The 21,413-nt window shown below is 37.4% G+C and overlaps 1 protein-coding gene across 4 annotated transcripts in view; it reads left to right on the plus strand.

The window, feature by feature from the left end:
• LOC111868414 (filaggrin) overlaps nucleotides 1-21,413 on the plus strand; it is a 113,173-nt gene that overhangs the window by 64,631 nt on the left and 27,129 nt on the right. For 3 of the 4 annotated variants that reach the window (XM_023859023.2, XM_023859021.2, XM_023859022.2), the window contains exons 8-17: nucleotides 643-1,048; nucleotides 2,185-2,479; nucleotides 3,116-3,554; nucleotides 4,177-4,387; nucleotides 5,862-6,125; nucleotides 7,878-8,030; nucleotides 11,552-11,700; nucleotides 16,366-16,542; nucleotides 17,952-18,095; nucleotides 19,060-19,286. In XM_023859023.2, coding sequence (XP_023714791.1) covers nucleotides 643-1,048; nucleotides 2,185-2,479; nucleotides 3,116-3,554; nucleotides 4,177-4,387; nucleotides 5,862-6,125; nucleotides 7,878-8,030; nucleotides 11,552-11,700; nucleotides 16,366-16,542; nucleotides 17,952-18,095; nucleotides 19,060-19,286 — 2,465 coding nt within the window. The remainder of the gene's footprint in view (nucleotides 1-642; nucleotides 1,049-2,184; nucleotides 2,480-3,115; nucleotides 3,555-4,176; nucleotides 4,388-5,861; nucleotides 6,126-7,877; nucleotides 8,031-11,551; nucleotides 11,701-16,365; nucleotides 16,543-17,951; nucleotides 18,096-19,059; nucleotides 19,287-21,413) is intronic. The other variant, XM_023859024.2, reaches the window with a different exon arrangement.

Genomic DNA, 21,413 nt, shown 5'->3' on the forward strand with positions numbered 1-21,413 from the left:
AACATGCCTTCGTGTAATTATCAGTAGCTCTGCTTTTAGTAACAGTGCATCTAAATACATTGATATCGGAACTTCTTTAAGTTCCGTTTGACGATAATATTTTGTTAAAGTCAGAAGAGCTCATTGTTTTTGAGTGATTGTTTATTAAACCCTCAAGACAGTATCTGGAGTATGTACTCTAAAGTCAGTGAGATATAGTATTGGCAGCTGCCCATGTATGCCATCACTGGCTGCAAGCCCACAGAAGAATCATTGTTGCTGTGCCATCTCTTAGCAGAGAATTTAACTGAAGCCTTACATCTCCAAAGATTGAAATTTTCACTGTAATTTTTCTTCTGGCTGAACGATTTAATAGGATATAGAAGGAATGTTTTGTGACATTCACCAGATGCATGGTGGCTTCTAAGTGGCACTGCCTAGTACATCGTATGGCCTGGCAACAAGCTATAAATTATGCTATATGAAAGTTTAGAAAATTTGTTATGCCTCCTGAAAATTTCATAAAACTCGCTTTAGTAATTTCTGAAATGAATGCTTTGAGAAATGTCTGGTACAGGGTCACTTTGCTGCTTTGTACAACAAGTATGAGATTAAATGCTGGCTTGAGGGATTAAACATGAGAATATTTGCTTGTGTTTATAGGTACAACATTTAACTCAGCAGCAGAGAAGTAGTCTTGACAAGTATGGGTTGCTGTCTGTACCATTACCCATCAATCAATGTCGTGATCAAGTTAGCAGTGCGGGCGTGAGTGGCAGTGTATTACTTGCGAAACAACGAAGTTTTGATGTGGCAGAGAGCAGAGAAGGAGGAACTTATGGTTTCAGTGGACATGAAAACCGCTCTACATCACGTCATAAAAACCAAAGTCAACAGCCATTACCAACACCTCTAGCTCGTAGTTATAGTTTTATGCAGCGGCGTGAAAAATATCACCAATATCAAGATGAAGATGATTCCATGCATGAGAAATATTTTCTTGGAGCTCCTAGTAGTGGTGGCGGCGGCGGTGGTGGTAGTTGTGGCAGTGGAGGTGGTACTAGTATAGGTAAGACTGAACTTTTGGTATGATTAAGATAATTTATTGTAATTGACCATCCACACTTACCACAATTTTTTTTACGAATTCTCAAATAGACACGTTTCAGCCATCTTCAGGTCCTTCAAATACCATGGGCATGAATTTGATCAAGATTTGGGAGTGATATTTCATTACAGGATATTAAATATTTATTTCTGTGCTGTGTTACAAGAGTGATAACAGATTATGTTCATGATGAACCATAATTTTCATTGCCTTCACTATTCACTGCGTCATCTGTAACTTATTGTCATGTCTGTGGATGGTACCTGAGCTTCTGTAACTTGCTATTGTATCTGTGGCTAATACTTTTAAGGTAAGCCATTGGAACTTCAGTACTTTTTTAATTTATGTTGAAGGTGGTTTTTTAAGATGGGCTTTGCAATGTATGAGGTCTATTTTAGTCATTCTTCTATGCTGAAGATGAAGGTAGAACGTTCTTCAAAAATATTAGTAAAGTTCTACCAGGCTATACAATGTCACATCCTAGAATATAGCAGTCTTCAGAGTAATTGTCATGTGACTCTCACATCTTGCATGTTAAGTCATTTTTATCCCCCAAATATATATTTAGTTTTTACCGTATTTTCATGCAAGTAATTCACTGTATTCTCATGTAAGTAATTAAACTCTTTCTTGTTTACATAGTTCTAAATTTTCTAATCACATGTAATTCTGTGTGAATATCATATACTTCACATTGTCCAACATTAAATCATTAGTTATCACCAGCTTGTTTTGTGACTTAAATTTACACAAATTTCGTTACTATTCTAATATTGTATTACAGTTAAAATACAGGAAAATACAAGTGAATCTTGGAAATTATAATTTTACAGATTAAAATTCGAGGGGTTCATCTGAAATATATCTTTTTTTAGTGTGCCAGTACGTAAATTTGTGTGTGTTATATTTTTTAAAATAAGCTGAAATTATCATTTCTCCTGCTCTTGATGATGATGATGATATGTTAGCATTACAGAGCTAATACACCTTAAAAATCAATAAGTTTATTTTCCGGACACATGGCAAGACAAAGAATTCAGAAGGATTTTCAGTTTTTTGTTGCGATGCACTCATATTTAATGTTAACTTTTTTGTAGGTGGTAGTCCGTCTGTTGGAGGAATGCGTTCAGTGGAGTCAACACCACAAGCACGGCGGAAATATGGTCAAGGGGGCACAAGGCAACCTGGTATGACAGGAGGGAATACAGGTGGAGAATGTATCAACTTCGGAACAACTGCAGCATCTTGTTACTCTAGAACAGCATCTAATTCTGTTGGGGTAACTTCAGGTGTAGGAAAGTCATCAAAGGATGCTGCGGATCATACAACTAAAGATGATCTTGTCAGTATATCAACCCCCCTTATGCATCGGAAAACAAAATCAGAACCCAGGTATATTACACATTCATTGGGTTATTATGCACAGACTGGGCAGTGTGATACAATGAAGGATGTATTAAATTTTGTAAAACTTCAGATGCCAATGTTCCTGAGCTACCAACTGGTCAGAGCTTTGCCTTATATGGAATATACTACTATATTTCATCCATCGGATATTTGTCCTTGAAGTTATAAAGCATCTAGTCCCAAACTTGGGATGTCTCAGTACCTTCACTAAGGAATAATGCTTAATTTAATTATTCTCTTCATATTTGGCATAATGTTAGATATTGTGGGATAGCAAGACAGGTGGTAAATGCATTTGAACATACACAGAAACTAAGGTAACTTGCTGTAACAGATTGCATAGTATGTGATTTAGGATATATATACTGCTGAAAGCAAGTAGGAAGAACATTAGTGTTCACTGCATTGAATTCACTTACCATGGGCAAGATTTTGATTGTGACAATGAAATAATTTAGGTTTTCTGGGAAGTACATCTTATGTGAATTATGTTGAAATAGCCTAACCCTTCACATGCAGATTCAAGATGATAAGGAGTTACTCCGCTCTTGCATCATTGAGATTACACTGTGAACTGTAACATGTAGCATCTTAACAAATCTCCACTGGGATTTATTGCAGATATCGAGATCAGTTACAACTACAACAGCCCCAAAAGAAACAGTCCCATAAATACAATGCACTTGGTGATTGTATTACGGCATCAGCAGCATCTTCCATTAAGACTCATAGTAATGATAATTCATCCAGTGAAGATCCCACTTCAAGTCCTTCCCCATCATCACCTGCAACCACGTCTCCGTCTAGTCCTGCGGCCATTGTTCGTGGCATCAAGAAATCGATACATCCAAACCCTTTTGCATCCATTGAACCTCCACCAGTGTCAAGACACCGTTCTACAACATTACCAGGAGGGTCAGATGTTGATGCAGTCTTGTGTGGTGGTAAGGGACCAGCTTCATATGACGAGTTGATCTCCGTTTCCACTGGTCAGCCTGAGCACCTCAACAAACTGTCACAGCCCACTCATCTGTCAGCAAGGGAAAACTCTTCTGCTAAGGTAGCCATTTTCATATTTTGCACAAAGTGAATTAATGATAAAGAGGTTGTATCTGTTTGTCTTATTTTCATCTTGCAAAGCAGTTTACAGGTCTGCCCAATACGAGACACATCTCTCAGTCCTGGTTTTTCAGATCACTGATGTCTACTCCATTACATTCTGTTCAGTTTTCCTGTCCTTAAACCTTCAACCCTCAAGATTAGGGAACAGAAGAAAAAATCTTGTTAATAAGAAGGGTGTCTCACTTGTGGAATGCTGTGTTTAGCTGAGAACTGGCACGCAGTGGGCAAGTGGATTGTCATGGTGGATATATCACTTTGTAGATTCCCACTTTTGTGACCATTTACAAGTCGCCGCATAACAGAAATGTCTTGAGAGTTGTAAGTAGACTTGTTGATTAATGATTGGACCTTATGTAGCATACTTATGGTTCTCAACGAACTTACAATTGGACATGAGAGCATCACTTTGTTTTTATTAAACAGGCACGTACTTAAATATCAGCCAAACTCCTAAAATAATTGAGGAACTTGTCATTAATTCTTTGCTATTATGCAGACATGCATTTTACAAAAATGTTTATTTTATGGTGGTAGCTTGCCAATGTTGTATGTTTTTACAGAATTCTGGCTACAACAATGGAAATCCAACAGTAGGAAAGTTTTCTCATGGGAACCTGGATAACAAGGGACTGGGTTGCAGTGGAGAGCCAGTTGGTGGAGGTCCTCTGTATAGTAATCTAGGAGACTATCCACCGTACATTCTGGGTCCTGAGATCCAGGCACATCTCCTACCTCTTCAGCAGTATATTCTGGAACAAGCGAAACTGTCTGGTAACAAAATAATCTGTATGACTACAGAGTCTGAATTATTCCTCATTTGTAATGGATGTAACACCTGTATCAGTTGCTGTGGTTATGTGCTGAATTTCAGTGCTTTTAAAGGTTCGGTCACACAGAGCGCTACATACGTGACGCATGCTACGTTCACTATACAAACAGAAAAATATCTCACTTTATTGCCAATGTGACTGGCCACACAGACTTCCGTAAGCTATGTTCCCTATGTTACCAGCGTCGCAGAGTGTACACAGTGTACGCACAACTGAACTCCCTAAGATCCTCAGCCTTCCAATTACTCTGCTTTTTTTTTTTTAATGTGTTCAAATAGTTATGTATATGATGGCTTCATGTCATGATCGTGTATTTAGTTCGATATGTTCAGATGAATTTCTTTGTTAACCTGTAAAATGTATTCTTTATTTTTATTCATATTATATTTTTTAATTTCTCATCCAAGGACTTGTAGTCAGAGCAAGTATGTGATTTACAGCTATTGATTTTGAGCCCTTTCTCATTGTGTGGATATTCCTGATTGCATACTCTGTATTCAAATTAAAATGTAATGAGATTAAAGCATTCCCATTCTTTATTCTGTTGTAAACTGAAAATGCATCAGAAATGCGTTTACTTGTAATTATTATACACCTCATACATACATACACATATTTAATGAATCTAACTTCCTTTTTTATTATCATTCTAAAGTCAGCTAAAAAGAATTTCATTACTTATGCAGAAATATAGATATTGTGGCATGTAGACCCATTGCTAAACATTGACTGTGAAACAAGCAACTATACAACAGCCATTGCTAGGTAGCAGCTCCGCCAGCAGACAGGAACGCTTATCATCCCACGGCAGCAGGAGGGTAGAACACTGATGGGAAGCGGTGTTTTCTACATGGTCCATCCTGAGATATTAGCAGGACAAGTTAGGAGCTAAAGTTAGTTAATTAATGAGAAGTTGATTGGTGAGTGAGTGAGTGAGTGAGTTAGAGGACTGCTGCAGCTCAGTCATTGTGAGCTCTCGCTGTTAGAAGTTGGTAGCTGAGGACAGGGACAGTTGGGGAACCCAGAGAAAGTGGAGCATCCACCATTGGAAGGCACTACCAAGCAATGGCTAGTGGAGACTGTAACAGACTGAGAACACCAGTCTTTGTGTGACAGTTATTTGTGAAGTGTAGTCATGAGTTCTGTTTGTTAAAGTGTTCAGTAAATCTGATTACCAATCCAGACCCAGTCTATACTCACTCCATATGCTTGACAATATGAAAATGTCATTACAGGAAACATGTTAAATGAGCCCAAACATATGCAGAGATTCTGATAGTTGACATGTTAAGTAAGTGTCTACTGTCAGGTTATTTAAGTTGGAAAATATTACCAAAATGTATACAAAATTTTAAAGTTAACTACATGCCTCTATTCATTCATTATGGTACAGAAGGACATTTATTTTTTTGCAGGCTGTTACAGGTTTGGAGATCCGCTCAATGAAGAAGCAGACTCCCTTCATTCAGAAGATGAAGATCAGTCGACTGGGCGGGGTGAGGATGACAGTGATGAGTTTGCTGATGATGAGGGAATGTCTAATCAAGAAGATTCCAGTTCACAGGAATATCTTGATGACAGCAACTATCTGGATGATGATGACAGCAGCCATCGGGAGACATATAGTCAGTTCCTAGCTCCACAGCCTCCACTCAGGATACGATCAAAGTACACTCCAGGTATGAAATTATTAAAATGGAACTTAGAGAGATAGGGTGGGATGGTATGGATTGGATTGATCTGGCTCAGTGTAAGGACCAGCGGAGGGCTCTTTTGAACACTGTCATGACCCTTTGGGTTCCATAAAATGCTGGGAAATTCTTGAGTAGCTGCAGAAGGGCTCAGCTCCACGAGTAAGTAAGAAGAGCACATAACTATGACTGGGAAACTGTGTGGGTCACTGAGAAAATTATATTATTGTCATAATTGTCACAGAATGATTTTTCACAGAGTATACTTTCTGAATGCAGAAAACGGTTAGTCATTGTGGTATCTTCGAAAATTTTATCTACCATTAATTTATGTTGGTCATGTTGAAATTAAAAATGGCTTTGGTTGCTGATGGTTTTATGGCCAGTATTGGCAGTGAAGTGCATTGGTTTAGTATGAAATGTTATCTCATGCTTTGTGGCAGATGATTAAGTCATATTTCTCATTGACTTCTGGGAGTGTGAAGTGAATTGCCTCAAATCGGTTACCACAGGAATCAACCAGGGTTATTTTCAATGCAAATTGATTTATCAGTCACTCATTTGCTTCCGTATTTAATGCAACTTAAAACTGTTCACAGTGTCTCTTTAATTTAAAATAACATTAAAATCGCCTCAGTTGCTACATATTTCGGCCTTACTTGGCCATCTTCAGGCAATTGTTTACTGTTTGAAAACTGCTGCAATGCACTAGATTTTAGTCGGTATATTTCCATGCTATTCCATATTGTTCACACTAAAATGTGTTTGTCAGAGAATAAAACTCTCTCTCTGTTCCATGCTATTTTCCTTTTTCGGTGTCCAGGTTTGTGCCCCCTTTGTATGCCCCTACTCACTAGTTGGGCACATGTCACTTGTATGCAGATTGATTTGTATGTCCAGAATTTAAGGAACACATACTGACAATTCTCATTTGAGAATTTATAATTGTTTTTGGGAAAGAGTGTTATCACTGAACTGGAAGAGGCAAACATTTAACCAATTTTGAAAGAAATATATATGTTGTTGTACCAGATGCAGTCCTTTATAGACTGTGGCATACAGACAAGTGTCCATTAATTGAGCATGTGGAATCTCTTGTGTAGAAAATCTCAGAAGAGTCTTTTAAAAATCATCTATGTTATATAAAATTTCATAGAATTGGAATGTTATAACTTCTTGAAGTACAGTGAAACCCTGTTTAAGGTTTTCCTGGGAACCACTTCATTTGAATGCTGAACTGAGGAATATTTTGAACCCTGGTAATTTGATCTTTGAAACTGAATGTTAAATTAAGGAGAATCTTAAATTGAATGTGAAATGGGTGTTTCACTGCAAATAATTTCTAAAATGAAGTTCGCTGCATGCATTTACAGTAACATAATTATAAGTATTTATTATTTCTTTATAGTGTGCTTGAAACATTTTAATTTATCATACTTGTGCATGACCAAATTCACCTCAGTTTTGAAGACATCAGATATAGACTGTAGTCTTTTGTACTATGATACACTATAGTGTGGTGAGTAGTTAACCAGTGTTTCATGGGAAATCATTTGCCTCCATCTTATTTGTAGAAGTTTACTTTTAGAAATCAGCCAGGTAGAGCTCTCTGTATGTCCTGTACCCACCATGGGTCACATACTGCCAACTTTTGTTTTAAATTTGTGTATTTCTTCCTACCATGGTTATACGAGATGCATTGCAGTCTTTATTGAGATCATTGTTTCCTTGTGATTTCAGACTGTCGAAATAGTTCAGATTATGTTGATGGTGTGACATACTACAATACCAACCTTACACCTGGCACCACATTAACAGCTTCCAGTTTGCAGCAGCACCAGCAGATCGCACAGTGTAGAGGAACTGGAGGAATAGCTGGTGGAACAGCAGCTGGTGTGTTTGTTAATTATATGTTATGCTTGCTGATAGAGAAGTGAACTGAACAGACATGAGGCATGTTAAATTTGAACTTTTCATAGTAGTGTTTATGAAGAGTTCTGTCATGGGGATGTGATGCTGTGTAGTCCAGTAGTTCACCAGTGTTTTGGAGGAGCATGCTGCCTCTGTCTTCAGGTTAAATAGATGCTGAGCAAGCAATAAGTGACAAGCAGCAAGTTTTTTTTATTGCTAGTGGGGTGGGACAAAGTCCCTTGTACTGCAGCCACTTCTGGCCTGTTGTGCCAGCCCCAGATGATAGGTGAGGGTGATTGTGGAGCAGTTGGTGGAATGAAGATTTGCAGGGGAAACCGAAGTACTCGGAGAAAACCTGCCCCAGCGCCACTTTGTCTACCACAAATCCCACTTGACCAGACCCGGGATCGAACCCAGGCCGAAGCTGTGGGAAGCCAGCGAGTAACTGCTTGAGCTGTGGCGTGGCCCAGCAGCAAGCTTACTCATATTGGTGGCCGTACGTTCTTCAGAAAAGTCTGTATTCTTCTTCCAGACTACTCACAGTCACATCCTAGAAGGTAGTACTCTTCAAACGTCTGACAGTTCCACGGTTTGTTGAAAGTGAGTTATGAGGGATGCAACCAAGAGTACAAGAATCAGCGTCTGATTTAGGAGTATGATTTTGTGTCATCTAAATTTATCAGTTGCCTGAATGTTTTGTAGGTTGCCAAAGTGATTTTTTCATCTACCTGGAATACATTGGAGCCCCTGATTAAATATTCTTCAGTTTAAGGGTTTACACTTATTTAGTTTTAAGTTTTAATGATCTAAAACAATATCAGTAATAAATTTCAGCTTTTTAAAATGTTTCTCATTATAGTGTTTAAATATACTGTTCCCCAAAGAAACCTTAATATGGTGGTCTTGCTCTACAGTTGAAATTTGTGAGTAGTATCCCATTGTCCACCTTGCGATGAGCTGATCCCCTCCAAGGAGTCCTTCTGATTGTCCTAGGATTAAGAGACTAAAGTGAAACCAAGCGTTTCACGGGTGCCATATGCTCTGAAATGGGAACAACAGAAAAAGAGAGAGAGAGAGATAGTTCCATTGTCCTCTTTTACCAAGTTCATCACTCGTTTGTATAACCATTTTGACTCTTTAAAGCACAGTGGTTATTAGATGTGCCACTTGCTTTAACATTAAAGAACTCCACATTTTGCCCATAATATTGCATTTATGTGTTTGATATGATTCTTGGAAGAAACGTTAGTTATTTCTCTGAAGAGCTTTAACAGGTGGTCTGTGTAATGGAGATAAGTGCACTTTCTGTGATGATATAAAGTTCTATTTAGATGCCTTTCAGGCTTCAGAGGGTTAAATCCATTTAATCATCTCCACATATATCACATACCTTACAAGAAACACACTGCATCTCCTTTTACAAAACCAGTCAGCTGATGTTGCATAGGGAAATGATCTCTGTTTATTGTGAGAACTGTATGAAATGCATAACTGCATTCTTTTGGGTGAAATACAGTTTTTCAATCGTTAGAGCAGGCGACGTGTATAGGAACCATTCTGTTTTAAGGAGTAAACTTGACATGTATGCAGAGAAATGCTTATTTAAGGTTTTCCTTGGTTTTAACAAATTTGGAGGCTAAATTGAATAGTTTAAGTGGAGAAGATGCAACACTGTAATGATAAGATGGGAGGATAGATACGTAACACTGTAATAATAAAATGGGAAGATAGATATTGAACAGAAAACAAAGGAAAATAAATCAAGGATATACAAGGTGGTTCAAATATGACCGGGACTGATTTAAAAAAAAAAAACATTGCCAAACACTTACTTGCACATATCAGTCTTCGACGTACTCCCCTCCGGAGTCAACACATTTTTTCCAACTTTCTGGAAGCATCCTGATGCCCCCCTAAAAAAAGACTTGTGGTTGGCGGTGTATCCACTCCCGAACAGTCTGGATGACGGTGTCATCCACAAACCACATGCCTTGCAAGTCTGATTTGAGCCTTCCGAATAGGTAGAAATCACTTGGGGCCAAATCGGGACTGTACAGCGGATGTGTCAGAAGGTTCCATTTCAGTTTCCAAAGGGTTTCCATTGTTGTTTTGATTGTATGGGGGCATGCATTGTCTTGAAGGAAGGCTACCCGCTTTCCACCTGTCTTCTGCTTGGATCAGATCTTTTCCTTCACGTCTGTTGCCAGGAGGTCTGAGTAATAAGCTGCATTGACTGTTGTGGCATCTGTCAGAAAGTCTACATGGATAACCTCCTGCCAGTCCCAGAAGAACATTGCCATCACTTTTCCTGCTGAACGGCTCCTCTGCGCGCTCTTGAGTTTGGGAGAACTGATATGCCGCCACTCGCATGATGACTGCTGGGACTTGGGAATGAAGTAGTGCACCCTCGTTTCATCGGTGGTCACTATAGACTTCAAAAATGCACCACCTTCATCTTCAAACTGCTGTAGGAGACAACTGGCAGCTTGCATGTGCACCATTTTGTTCACGTTTGTCAAAGTGCGTGGTACCCACCATGCATTCTCCTTGCGATAGTGCAGGTGGTATTTCATGATGTCTTCTACACTACCAACACTGATGGACAGCATTACTCCAAGTTCCTTGATAGTGATGTGCCTATTTTCACGAATAAGCACATCTGCACGATCAATGTTCGGCTCGGTGATGGATGTTCGCGGCCAACGATCATGCGGTTCATTCTCCATGCGCTCTCTGCCCTCTCTGTAGTACTTACACCACTCAAACACACGGGTCCATGAGAGACACTCTTCCCTATACAGTTGTTGGAGTCTGTGGTGAATTTCAGCGGACAGGACGTTTTCTCCAACAAGGAATTTGATCACAATGTGTTGTTCCACGCTCCGCGGTACCTTCTGTACACTCATCCCTCTAGCAACTCCCAGACAGCACTGAACAGGTTCTAACCCTAACAGGAAGGAGAGTGGAGATTGTGGCTACAATCTCTCAAGGTCGCACAGCTGCTGCACAATGTGGCTTGTTTACAAAAAAATCAGTCCCAGTCATATTTGAACCACCTAGTAAATTGGAAATTGCACTATATGGAGAAACATTTAAAGTGAATATGAATATTTTATGTTGTGTCAGATTTAGAGAAGGGACGTATTTAAAAAAAGGAAAATTGCCCCTTTGCTTAACTAATTAAGCACTATGCCATGAAGATGTGGGAGAGTGTCGGTATAGCTCCATCATTCTTGATCTTGGCACTAGATGAAGATGAGTGGTCAGTTTCACACCCTGGCCAATTTACCCCCAAGGGAAAGAGCCCCCATTACCCATTGATGTGTGAGCCCCAGAGCCAGTATGGACACTTTGGAGAAGAGAAAAATCTTGCCCTTGCCTGGAATTTGAACCCTGGCCATAGGGAAGGAAAATATGCATCCTTAAAATGAGCATTATGAGCTGCTTTAAAATATTAGTTTCTTTTCTCTTGGCTATAATCCAAATTGTTCTCATCTTTTCAGGATCTATGGGCAGTACCATACAGCATGCTTCCGTACCTTTGCCTAACAATGTTACCCTTCCACTGGAAACACAGCATGCATCACTCAAGAGGAAGAAGGAAGCACCACCCCCCCCAACACTGTACTCACCCATACTCGAAAAATCTGAGGTAAAAGGGTCTGAATAGAAGGAAATTCTTATAAATGTACTGCGCTGATACGATGTAGTTGAATTGTTTTGTGGAAAGCTGACTTCTCAGCATGGAAACTGAGGAAAATGTTTTATTTTTGCTTTAGAATTAATTAAACACTATTTATTTAGCATGTAAATTGTATTCTAGTTACGGAAAAGTTTTCACTCAGTTTCCTAAATTTAGTATACAGTATAGTCTAGTCATTGTTCTGCATACACACATTCAGACTGTAATCTGAAATTGTTTATTTTAGATGTTTACAGGTTACGTATTTCAAGAGCAGTATAAGTCTAGTATTTTTCTGCGTTCTCATATGCAGAGTGTGTCCTGAAGTAATTCATTCTAGTTAATCTTGTCACCATGCAGATGGTTTTGTGTAATAAGTCCTTAGCACACCTGTTCATGTACTTGTTAACTAAAGGGTTACTTTTGATTTGTTGCTAGTTTAGGATTACCAGTAATCAGCTTTACTTAAGGAAAAATTAGAAAGAAGTTTATTCCCATGCATGCAAAGTTTAGTTAGAAAACCTGAAAGGAAGAGGGCACTTGAGAAATTTGGGCATAGATAAGAAGAAAATATTAAACTGGAAGTTAAAGAAATAGGGTGTGAACTATACTCATCAGGCATGGTATAGGGTCCGGTTGCAGGATTATAAATAAACAGTCTGGTTATATAAAAAGTGGATAATTTCTTAACTAGTTAAATGACTGTTAGCTTTTCAAGAAGCACTGTGCTGCATGAGATTAGTTAATTAATTCAGTGCATAAATTTCCTTTATTGAAATATTATTGTTAATATTTCCTGTTTTATAAGACTTCATTTTTAAAAAGCCATGTTAAAATTTTAGTTCATAAAATGTATGCCACAGTAGTTAAAGAGTTACTGTGGAAACAAATAAGAAAGCTGCATATCCTTAAAAAATCAATACTTGAAATTATATACATCTGTGTTGCTTTTTAGTATTCAAGTTTTATTTAAAAGAAATACAGTTTAATAGTAACATTTTTTTTTCTCTCTTTGGCTTGTCAGATGCTGTATTCTATTTTATGTATGAAATGTTTATTTGGAATGCATATAATGTTGGCACTGGATTTTATAACCATTCTTCTCACATTTATTAACTATAATAATGCTAAATCTTACTTTTTTTTTTCAGTCTCTCTTGGTGTTATAAATATAATGGAGATCTCATGATACAGGATCATCTGTAGTAGACAGTTATTCATTTAATCATGTAGGAGGTTCTTTGTTGTAATGGAACCAGAAGGTCTGTCATCTTCATTATAAAAGCCTGAGTCCATTCAGATTAAATCTTATGATCCTTTTCTGTACATTGCATTATAATGTTTTCCTTCCAACTATGTCACTTGTCTTGTCACTGCACTAGCCACACGGTTACTTCAAGACTATACCAGAAGCACCATAGACTTATCCATACGTAAATGGTGATTACTGCCACAATATCAGAGGATTAATATTAAATGTACCGTAGGATGTTGTTGTGTGGATGGGATTTAACTGGCTCAGTATAGGGTCCTGTAGGGGTCCTTTGTTAATTGAAGCTTTGAATTAAGTAAAAGCAAAGCATCTCCTTGCCAGTTGAATGACTGTCAGTTACTCAGATGCAGATCCTGTACCATCAGACTGTTTTTGGGTTATGGGAATGTTTCATAAGTTGATAGGCATGAGATTTCTTGAAAGTTACCTCATTTGCATGTTGATATTATTGTAACTCTTCTTGCATGTAAATATCTGTCTTAATAGTTGTTTTCTGTATTATTAAATTAATCATTTGTAGGGACGATCTTGAATGACTTTGTCTACTTCTGTTACCTTGTCAAAGATATTTACACAGGAATTGGGTTTCTGTAGCTGTATTATAAAAATATGTACTAAATATTTTCTTCTGTTTGTGAATGTGTACTCATCCATATAGACTGCTAAGAAAACAGTTTTGTGCTTCAATTTGTCAATAAATGAATGGTCTGGTAAAAGATAAAATAAACTAAAAATAATCAGCAGTTCCCAGCTTGAAGTTCCTTGGGTAACAAACAGAGGGCTGGATGGAGTGTCATGGTGTAATGTAATGACAAACTTCATCTGTACTTAATGAATGTGCTATTCTACTGTGTTACAGAACACAATTTAGCAATAGTATTCTAAAACAAGTATCATGCTTTTGAAAAATTAGCAAATTCATCTGAAGTGACCATATATATTTTTTGTAGTAGTGTTACAATTGTTATTTGAGAACAACACAAGTGTATTCATGAAGTACCAATTATTGCAACATACTGCAATGTAAAATTAGAAACTTTGGCAGATCACTGAAGTGATAATTGGTGAAACTGTATATCATATCTTCAAAATGGTTTGCCTCATCTAAATATCATGTTTATATCAAGACAGGAGTACTTTGTTTTATTCAGTTGTCCCCCCCAAAAAAGAAGCATTCTGTAGGAAACTGAACATACAGTAATCTTGAAATTTCAAGCATGCCATAGACACACTACTTTCTTATTGGTGTCTTTGTAGTGTCTACAACTAATATTACATCTCATGTACATAATTCCATCTTTACCTTTATAAGAACTTCTTATCCTCATGTACCTACCATTTCATACGGTGTTAACATGATACATATACAGTAATGACATTATTTATAATATGGCATACACAATTGTGTGAATATTTGTTTGCTATCATATGAGGTGCATTCAGATTATAAGACCTCCTAATTTATTGAAGAGAGGTGACACTTGGTACAAGAATTAAATTTGCATTGTTATTCAGCACAGCCTCTGAGAAGTTCTGTGCATTTATTGCAGCCTTAAAGGTGGCTGTAAAGCATTGTCTGTGGGTGTGTGTTAGGTATGTGCAAGGATGACTTCCAGTTCAAGACAAAATTGAGAAGAGAATCTGGAAAATTTTCAAGAATAGAGAATACAATGAAAATTCTTTCTAGTAGACCAACTTTTCTACTCTAAAAATTTTATAACTCCAACCACTTTGCAGTGCTGTAAAGTGTATTACCATATTTATCAGAATGGAATATAATTCTGAATCTGATATGCCCCTGCATTAGGAAACATCAGCCAGAAAGAGTAATTTTATGAATTAATTTCATGATTTTCCTACAAATATGTGAACAAATAAATGTTAGAAAACATGTTATGATTAACTTTATTTTAGTTAGTTTCTGTCTTAATAAGCCTTTTTTCACCTTCAGCAGTCTTGCTGTGTTCACTACTCCCATCACCTTTCTCAGCTTCAATGTCTTCACAGTTCCCATCTTCTGTCACACATTAACTGGCTCACACTCTCGTGGGTCATGCTGACATGTTCACTGCCAGCAACCTTTCACCCCTCTGCCCTCCCATCCATTTCATAAGATGTAGAGCACATTTTAAATCCTATGGCTGTCACTTCTGGACAGATCATTGCCATGCTCTTGACTCACCGGCACAGCATTTATACACTGGACATTTTTATTGTCCCAGTGGTGTCGGAACCCGGTCCTCTGCCAAGAACCATTCAGAATACAATTGTTTCAAATGATCTTTAAAAGGCTTGTTCACTAGAACGTGATGTTAAGAAGTAATCCTACCCGCTATGACCATTATCTTTTGTAACAGGAGAACCCTAAGAAATGTCACTTTTAAGGATGATAGTGTCAGAATTTAAGAAAATTGCAGTCAACACATAGCCTGTCTTGATTAATACAGCAAAAATTTCATTTAAAGTTTTTTGTGGGGGGGGGGGTGACCAGTGGATTTGAACACCAAAGTGGGGAAGATCTGAAATTGAGGTAATTTAACAGTGAGGTTAATCACTTGAGATATTGAAGTAGAATGTTAAATGTAGGAAAACCATAAATCAAGAACATTAAATGAGGGTTCCACTGTATATCATTCTCGCATGATTCTGATCCTTCCCTGAAGTTAAGCATTTATTTACACAAAAAGCCTTTAGGCCATAACTCATGCATTTTCTGGTGAACATTGGTGAGACTGTTACTGGTCAGTTGCAAAAATTTGCTGATAATGCTCTGTTCTTGCAGTGAGAAACACACCACATTATGTCAGGCATTTCCAACTTTGAACACTGCCAGTAACATTCTTGTGTGTGTGTAGTGTTCATATCTTATGGAAGGCATGTTGAACCAACAATAAATATTAAAGAGTGACACTATCCATATCATTTTACAAATTTATGCATTAAAAGTTAGGAGGTGTTATACCTTGAATTCACTAGTACATAAAAAAGACAGAGTCTGTTTATAGAATGTCATGCAGTAGGCAGTTCACGTTAATTTACAGAGCATTGGCATTTATTTTACTGTACAAGTCAGTCCTCAATGAGAAGAATGGTATCATGCCACTAATTTAAGAAATTGTTAACTAAAAGCTATTACACCATGATAAAAATCACGAGAGAATCTGGTACCAGGTCTCCTCCTGCAGAATGTCTTGTTCATTCAGCCTGTAAAAATGTGGAAGTGTCAAAGGAAGAAGAAGATTTTACCCACGCATAAATATAATCCAGTCCATTATCAAACTATATAATTTGTAAGTGAACTTTTCTTGCTGTATTGTCCAACTTTTGTTTTCCTGTTCTCCATTTTTATTTTATATTTTCAGTTGCAGCTTAGTCCAGTGCCCCAGACTTTACCAGTGCCTATTCCTTCTTATTACCATGGTTCAGGTAATGACAGTGGCCATGCTAATAACTGTTTCCGCCCCTTGTCACTTCCTGCACCCTCCCACACTGAGGCTGACCCTACTGTCGACACGGAAATTATTGCTGGGTCACTACAGGTTAGTAATTGGTGTTATGATGATGAATACTGGAAGTCAGTATAAGGGCAGATTTTTTTCCCAAATACTTCCCAGAAAATGTAGGGTTTTTGTAACCATGTGTTTTATAGAAGAATTCTTTTTCATGAAAATGCTGGTTAAAAGTAAATTTGATTGTCTCTTGCATAACAAGCTCACTGTAAATAAGGGATCATGGAAACACACATAAAAGACTGACTCATTATTTTACTGATAAGAGAATGATACAGGTTTTGTAAAGAAAGAGACCCTTCCTTATATCCTGGTGTTCTGCCATTCAGTATGCACAAAATTTCAGGCAGACAACTTGATAATACTTGACACAATGCTGAATAAGAGGAACTGTATATTGATGAATATTAAGTTGGGAATCCATTGTATGTGCTTCTGAATGTAAACTGTATGTCATCAGTTTGTTAGAAATATTGCTGGAATATCAACTGCCATTATGATGGACAAGTTTGCATGATCCTTTTCTATCTTTTTGACTGTATACTATCCATGTATGTGAAAGTTCCATGCATAAAGTTTATAGATGTCTCTTCATTGCATCCAGTTTTGCCGTCCTTGTAATTTTCATTTCCTGTCAGTATTATGGGTTCAAGCATAACAGTGATACTTCATTGGTGTTATTTTCATGAAATTGAATTAAAAAAAACAAATTAAATGCAAAATGTCTGTACAGAGGATGTACGTATATTTTCTGTAGGTGGGTGTAGGGCAGAAATATGTCACAATAAATGAAGAATGCACCAGTGAGGTTGAACTGTGTTAGTGTTTTCTTGCTGCATCTTCACTAACATTTCTTTGTAAGGTTTCAAGTGGAGAAGGTCACTTCATGACTGAGGAGGCCACAATTGCATGATAAAATTTACTTTCTACTGTTCACAATATTGCATAAGTTTCTTTTTAGGAAATATGTAAAACTAAAAGGCCCACGTTTTTTTATTTTGTAGCATACTAAAGTGTCCCTGATGTCATCATTTGAGAACTGTTCACTTTGACATCATGTAACTTAAATGTTTTTTACTGATTCTTGAAAACCCTTTCATACGAGATCAGATTTTGATTCAGAATTAGGTGTAGTTACCGTTATTTTGAGCATGTTGATAAATTAGTTTATGTATGCTGTTACAGGCGCACTTTTTTTTTTAATCTGTTGTAACTTTTAATTTCTGTAATGTTGTAATTTGCATTGTCTGATACCTTTATTGATAATCAACATTGCATGTGCAGATACAAGTTAGTCTTTGAAGCTGATGCATATTTAAACCCGCACAGAGCACTGTATGCTGTAAATAGTGTTGTCAGAGACAGACTTTCAGGATTGTTTTAGCTTATATTATCTGTATAGGCATCATGGAGAATTGTGATTTTATTGTGAATTTCAGTCACCACGGCTAGTTCTGAGCCGTGAGAAAAAGCTGCCTTCAGAAAGTGACATAGAGAAATATGCCCAAGATAATCTCAACATCCATAAGAAGGGGATATTCCGCAAAAAGTTTTCTGTGCGTGATATGCTGTCATGGTCAAAGGTAAGGGTGATCAGTGTAGACTTGTTTTAAAGTCTTGATTTATCATATGCTGGTGTAATACTTAAGACTTCTTTCCATAATGTTTATATAAAGTGCGACTTTGTGAAATTGTGGAAGAAAGGGGAGGGAATTATAGTTTCTTTAAAAAGAAGACTTTAAAGTATATTGTAGACTGTAGACCTGTTGCTAGGTAATGGCCCATACACACTCATCAGAGGAATGTATCACATACATGGTGATGCCTCACAACAGTAGAAGAGGTGTTGCAAGTGGCATTCTCTCTGGGTTTGCCCCTTGGCTATATGACTTGATTTCAGTTCAGTTAGTGGAGTGGATGAGTTGGCAGTTCAGTCTTAGTGAGCTGTTTCTGTTAGAAGCCGGTAGCTGAGGCACAGGGATGGTTTGGGAACCTCTGCCATTGGAAGCTCTTACCAGGCAAGGACTGGTGTAGACACAAGTGCATGAAGCGGCGAAACAGTTATGGTACATGTAGTTACAGATCTGTGAGAGTTTGGTAAATCCAATTACCAATCCAAACCCTGTCTGTAGTCACTCATACATGTGATGGTATGTTACCAATGTATGCTTATCTTAAGAATAGCAGTTTGTAATTTGAAACCAAGTAAGCTAGTTCAAGGTAACACTTCTATGTTTTTTGAAGGTGTCTGGTTCATATCTTGACTAGGAAATAGGTTGTCCTCAGTTTTTAATGGTTTTCATTATTCTGTCAGAATGAGTGCCAGGATTGTCCTTCAAAATGAGCCAGAAACATTTTCCCCCCAATGTTTCCAGTTTCTCCAGGTATGATTGTCATATCACGTAATTTGATATGAAATAACATGTTGCAGTTCATAGTAAACTGCAATCCATCCATCCATCTTGTAATTTATAATATAAAGAATTTCAACGCTGACTTCACTTGTGTTATTTTATTTGCTTTATAACATGTTCAATATTTTCACAGGATCCCATACGGAAACCAATGTTGGTCGTATCAGATAAGGCCCTAAAAAAGGATGCCTGTGAACTATTCAAGCTTGTGCAAATATACATGAGTGATCGTAAGGCCAAACTTGGGATGACTCTGAATAGTGTAGCACTTGAAATCTGTAATTATGGCTATTCCAAACCTGGACTTCGGGACGAGCTTTATATCCAGATTTGCAGACAGACCACAGAAAATCCTAGGAGGTAGGTTTTATGTCAGGAGAGGCATCCTTGTTAACTCTTTTGCTACATATTATTTTCTCAGTATGTTCTGCTGAAATAATGCAATTTTAAGGTAAAAGTGCAAAAAAAAATGCATTTTCTTAAGCCAGTGAATGAAGTTGAATGACAGGTTGCTACTTCAGGCATTAATGCCAGTGGTTTACCAATGCTGTTCTTTACTTATAGTAATGGTTAAAATATATGAAGGTGATATTAATGAATTGTATGGTCCGTCATTTATTCTTTATGCTAGCATCTCTTTATAGATGGAAGAATTTATGTGAAAGTAGGTATCATGATTTATTAGGTTTATTAAGATAATTTCATGTGAGATTCACAGTTCTCATGACACTGAGAGTTTAGATTGTCGTCTTCTTGGGTATGACACTGACTTGTAGGTACCCTGACAATGGAGGTAGCAGGTTGCTTCAGCAACCACTTGTAAGACTGTGTGGTGTCACAACCAAGATTATGACCCAAAATAATTCTGGTCTGTTTTTTTTTAATGTAAGGTTCAATATATATATATGTAGGCATCCTGCATTGTGCACATCACATCAAGACTGTAGACAGTATATTTTAATGTCTATAGTAATGTGACAGTATCTAGTGAAAATAGGATAACTGACAGAATGTAAAACAGTTTTGATGGGTAGATGATGCTGCTTGTTGCTGCAAAGCCATTATATCGCATATCAAGGTGTGTCGGCCATAGGTGAAATTTATGATCCTAGAAATGGTACTGCAGTGAGGAACAGTTTCATGGTATATGTTTTAAAATAAACTCACTTCATGTAAGAAGAGTCCTTGATAAGCTGATCAAGAAATTCCTTGCCTTTTATGGAACCTGAAAGCTCATTTACTGCATTCACAAGAGACAAGAGTCATATCAGATGTCCATATTTACGTGTATTTGTTTAGAAAAGATAATTGAGGAACTACTTGAATGGAAAAGTAGTGACTGTGGGGATTCATTGCGCTGACCACACAACACCCTCTATCTGCTAAAATTGGCACTAACTTTGCCGACAAGCTGAGGTCGCTCGGTCAGTATAATTCGCTTGGGGACTAAAGCCACAGAGGGTGGTTTTTTTTTAAAGAAATAATGTGGAGCCTTGGTGCCTCACAGCCCAGCCGACTTCCATGGGTTTTACATTTTTATTTATTTATTATTTACCCTTATGAAGTATAGCAGTGTACATTCTGAAATATTTTGAATTAAATACTGAATTTTATGTATGATGACAAAACAAGTGAAAATAAGAAAACATGCAGATTTGAATTAAAAAAATATTTCCCCACAGTTAGCACAGTTCTCAGCTTGCTTACCAGAGTGCTTTGTAATGCAGTCACGTCAGTACTGACCAACCAGAGCATATTTCAGTCTCATGTCGTTAAACNTTTTTACCCTTATGAAGTATAGCAATGTACATTCTGAAATATGTTGAATTAAATACTGAATTTTATGTATGATGACAAAACAAGTGAACATAAGAAAACATGCAGATTTGAATTAAAAAAATATGTCCCCACAGTTATCACAGTTCTCAGCTTGCTTACCAGAGTGCTTTGGAATGCAGTCACATCAGTACTGACCAACCAGAGCATATTTCAGTCTCATGTCGTTAAACTGTGATGAATATCAAAAACTGTAGTTATGGTGAAAAATATCTCAGTCATGATTATATTTCACTGTATTTTGTATAATGTGTCATATATTTGCATCGATTGTATCAACAGATGAAAGATTATTTTGCAGAAAGAACTAAAATATAATCTCAGTTGCCGCAGTTCATGGTTTCTGCAGCACATTGTTGCAATCATACGTAATCAGAGGAGTCATTTTGCTGATGTTGTGTACAAATTTGAGATACAGAAGAGCTGTAGAAGGGTACTATTTTTTTTTAATTGACTGCATATTTACAATCTGCTACATGAGTGTAGCATTCATCCTCCGATGAATCCCCTATCGGTCTTGTAGATGGATAATATTGGTTTCCGTGTCTTCAGCGGGTTCGGGGAGGTCAGTAGTCCATTGTCATTTTAGTCTCCTTGGCACCTTTGGCGGAGTATTCAGGGCCACTATGAGTTTGTTGCTATGTCCATCTA

The sequence above is a fragment of the Cryptotermes secundus genome, unplaced genomic scaffold (assembly GCF_002891405.2).
Source record: "Cryptotermes secundus unplaced genomic scaffold, Csec_1.0 scaffold106, whole genome shotgun sequence".
In the NCBI taxonomy this organism is placed as follows: Eukaryota; Metazoa; Arthropoda; class Insecta; order Blattodea; family Kalotermitidae; genus Cryptotermes; species Cryptotermes secundus.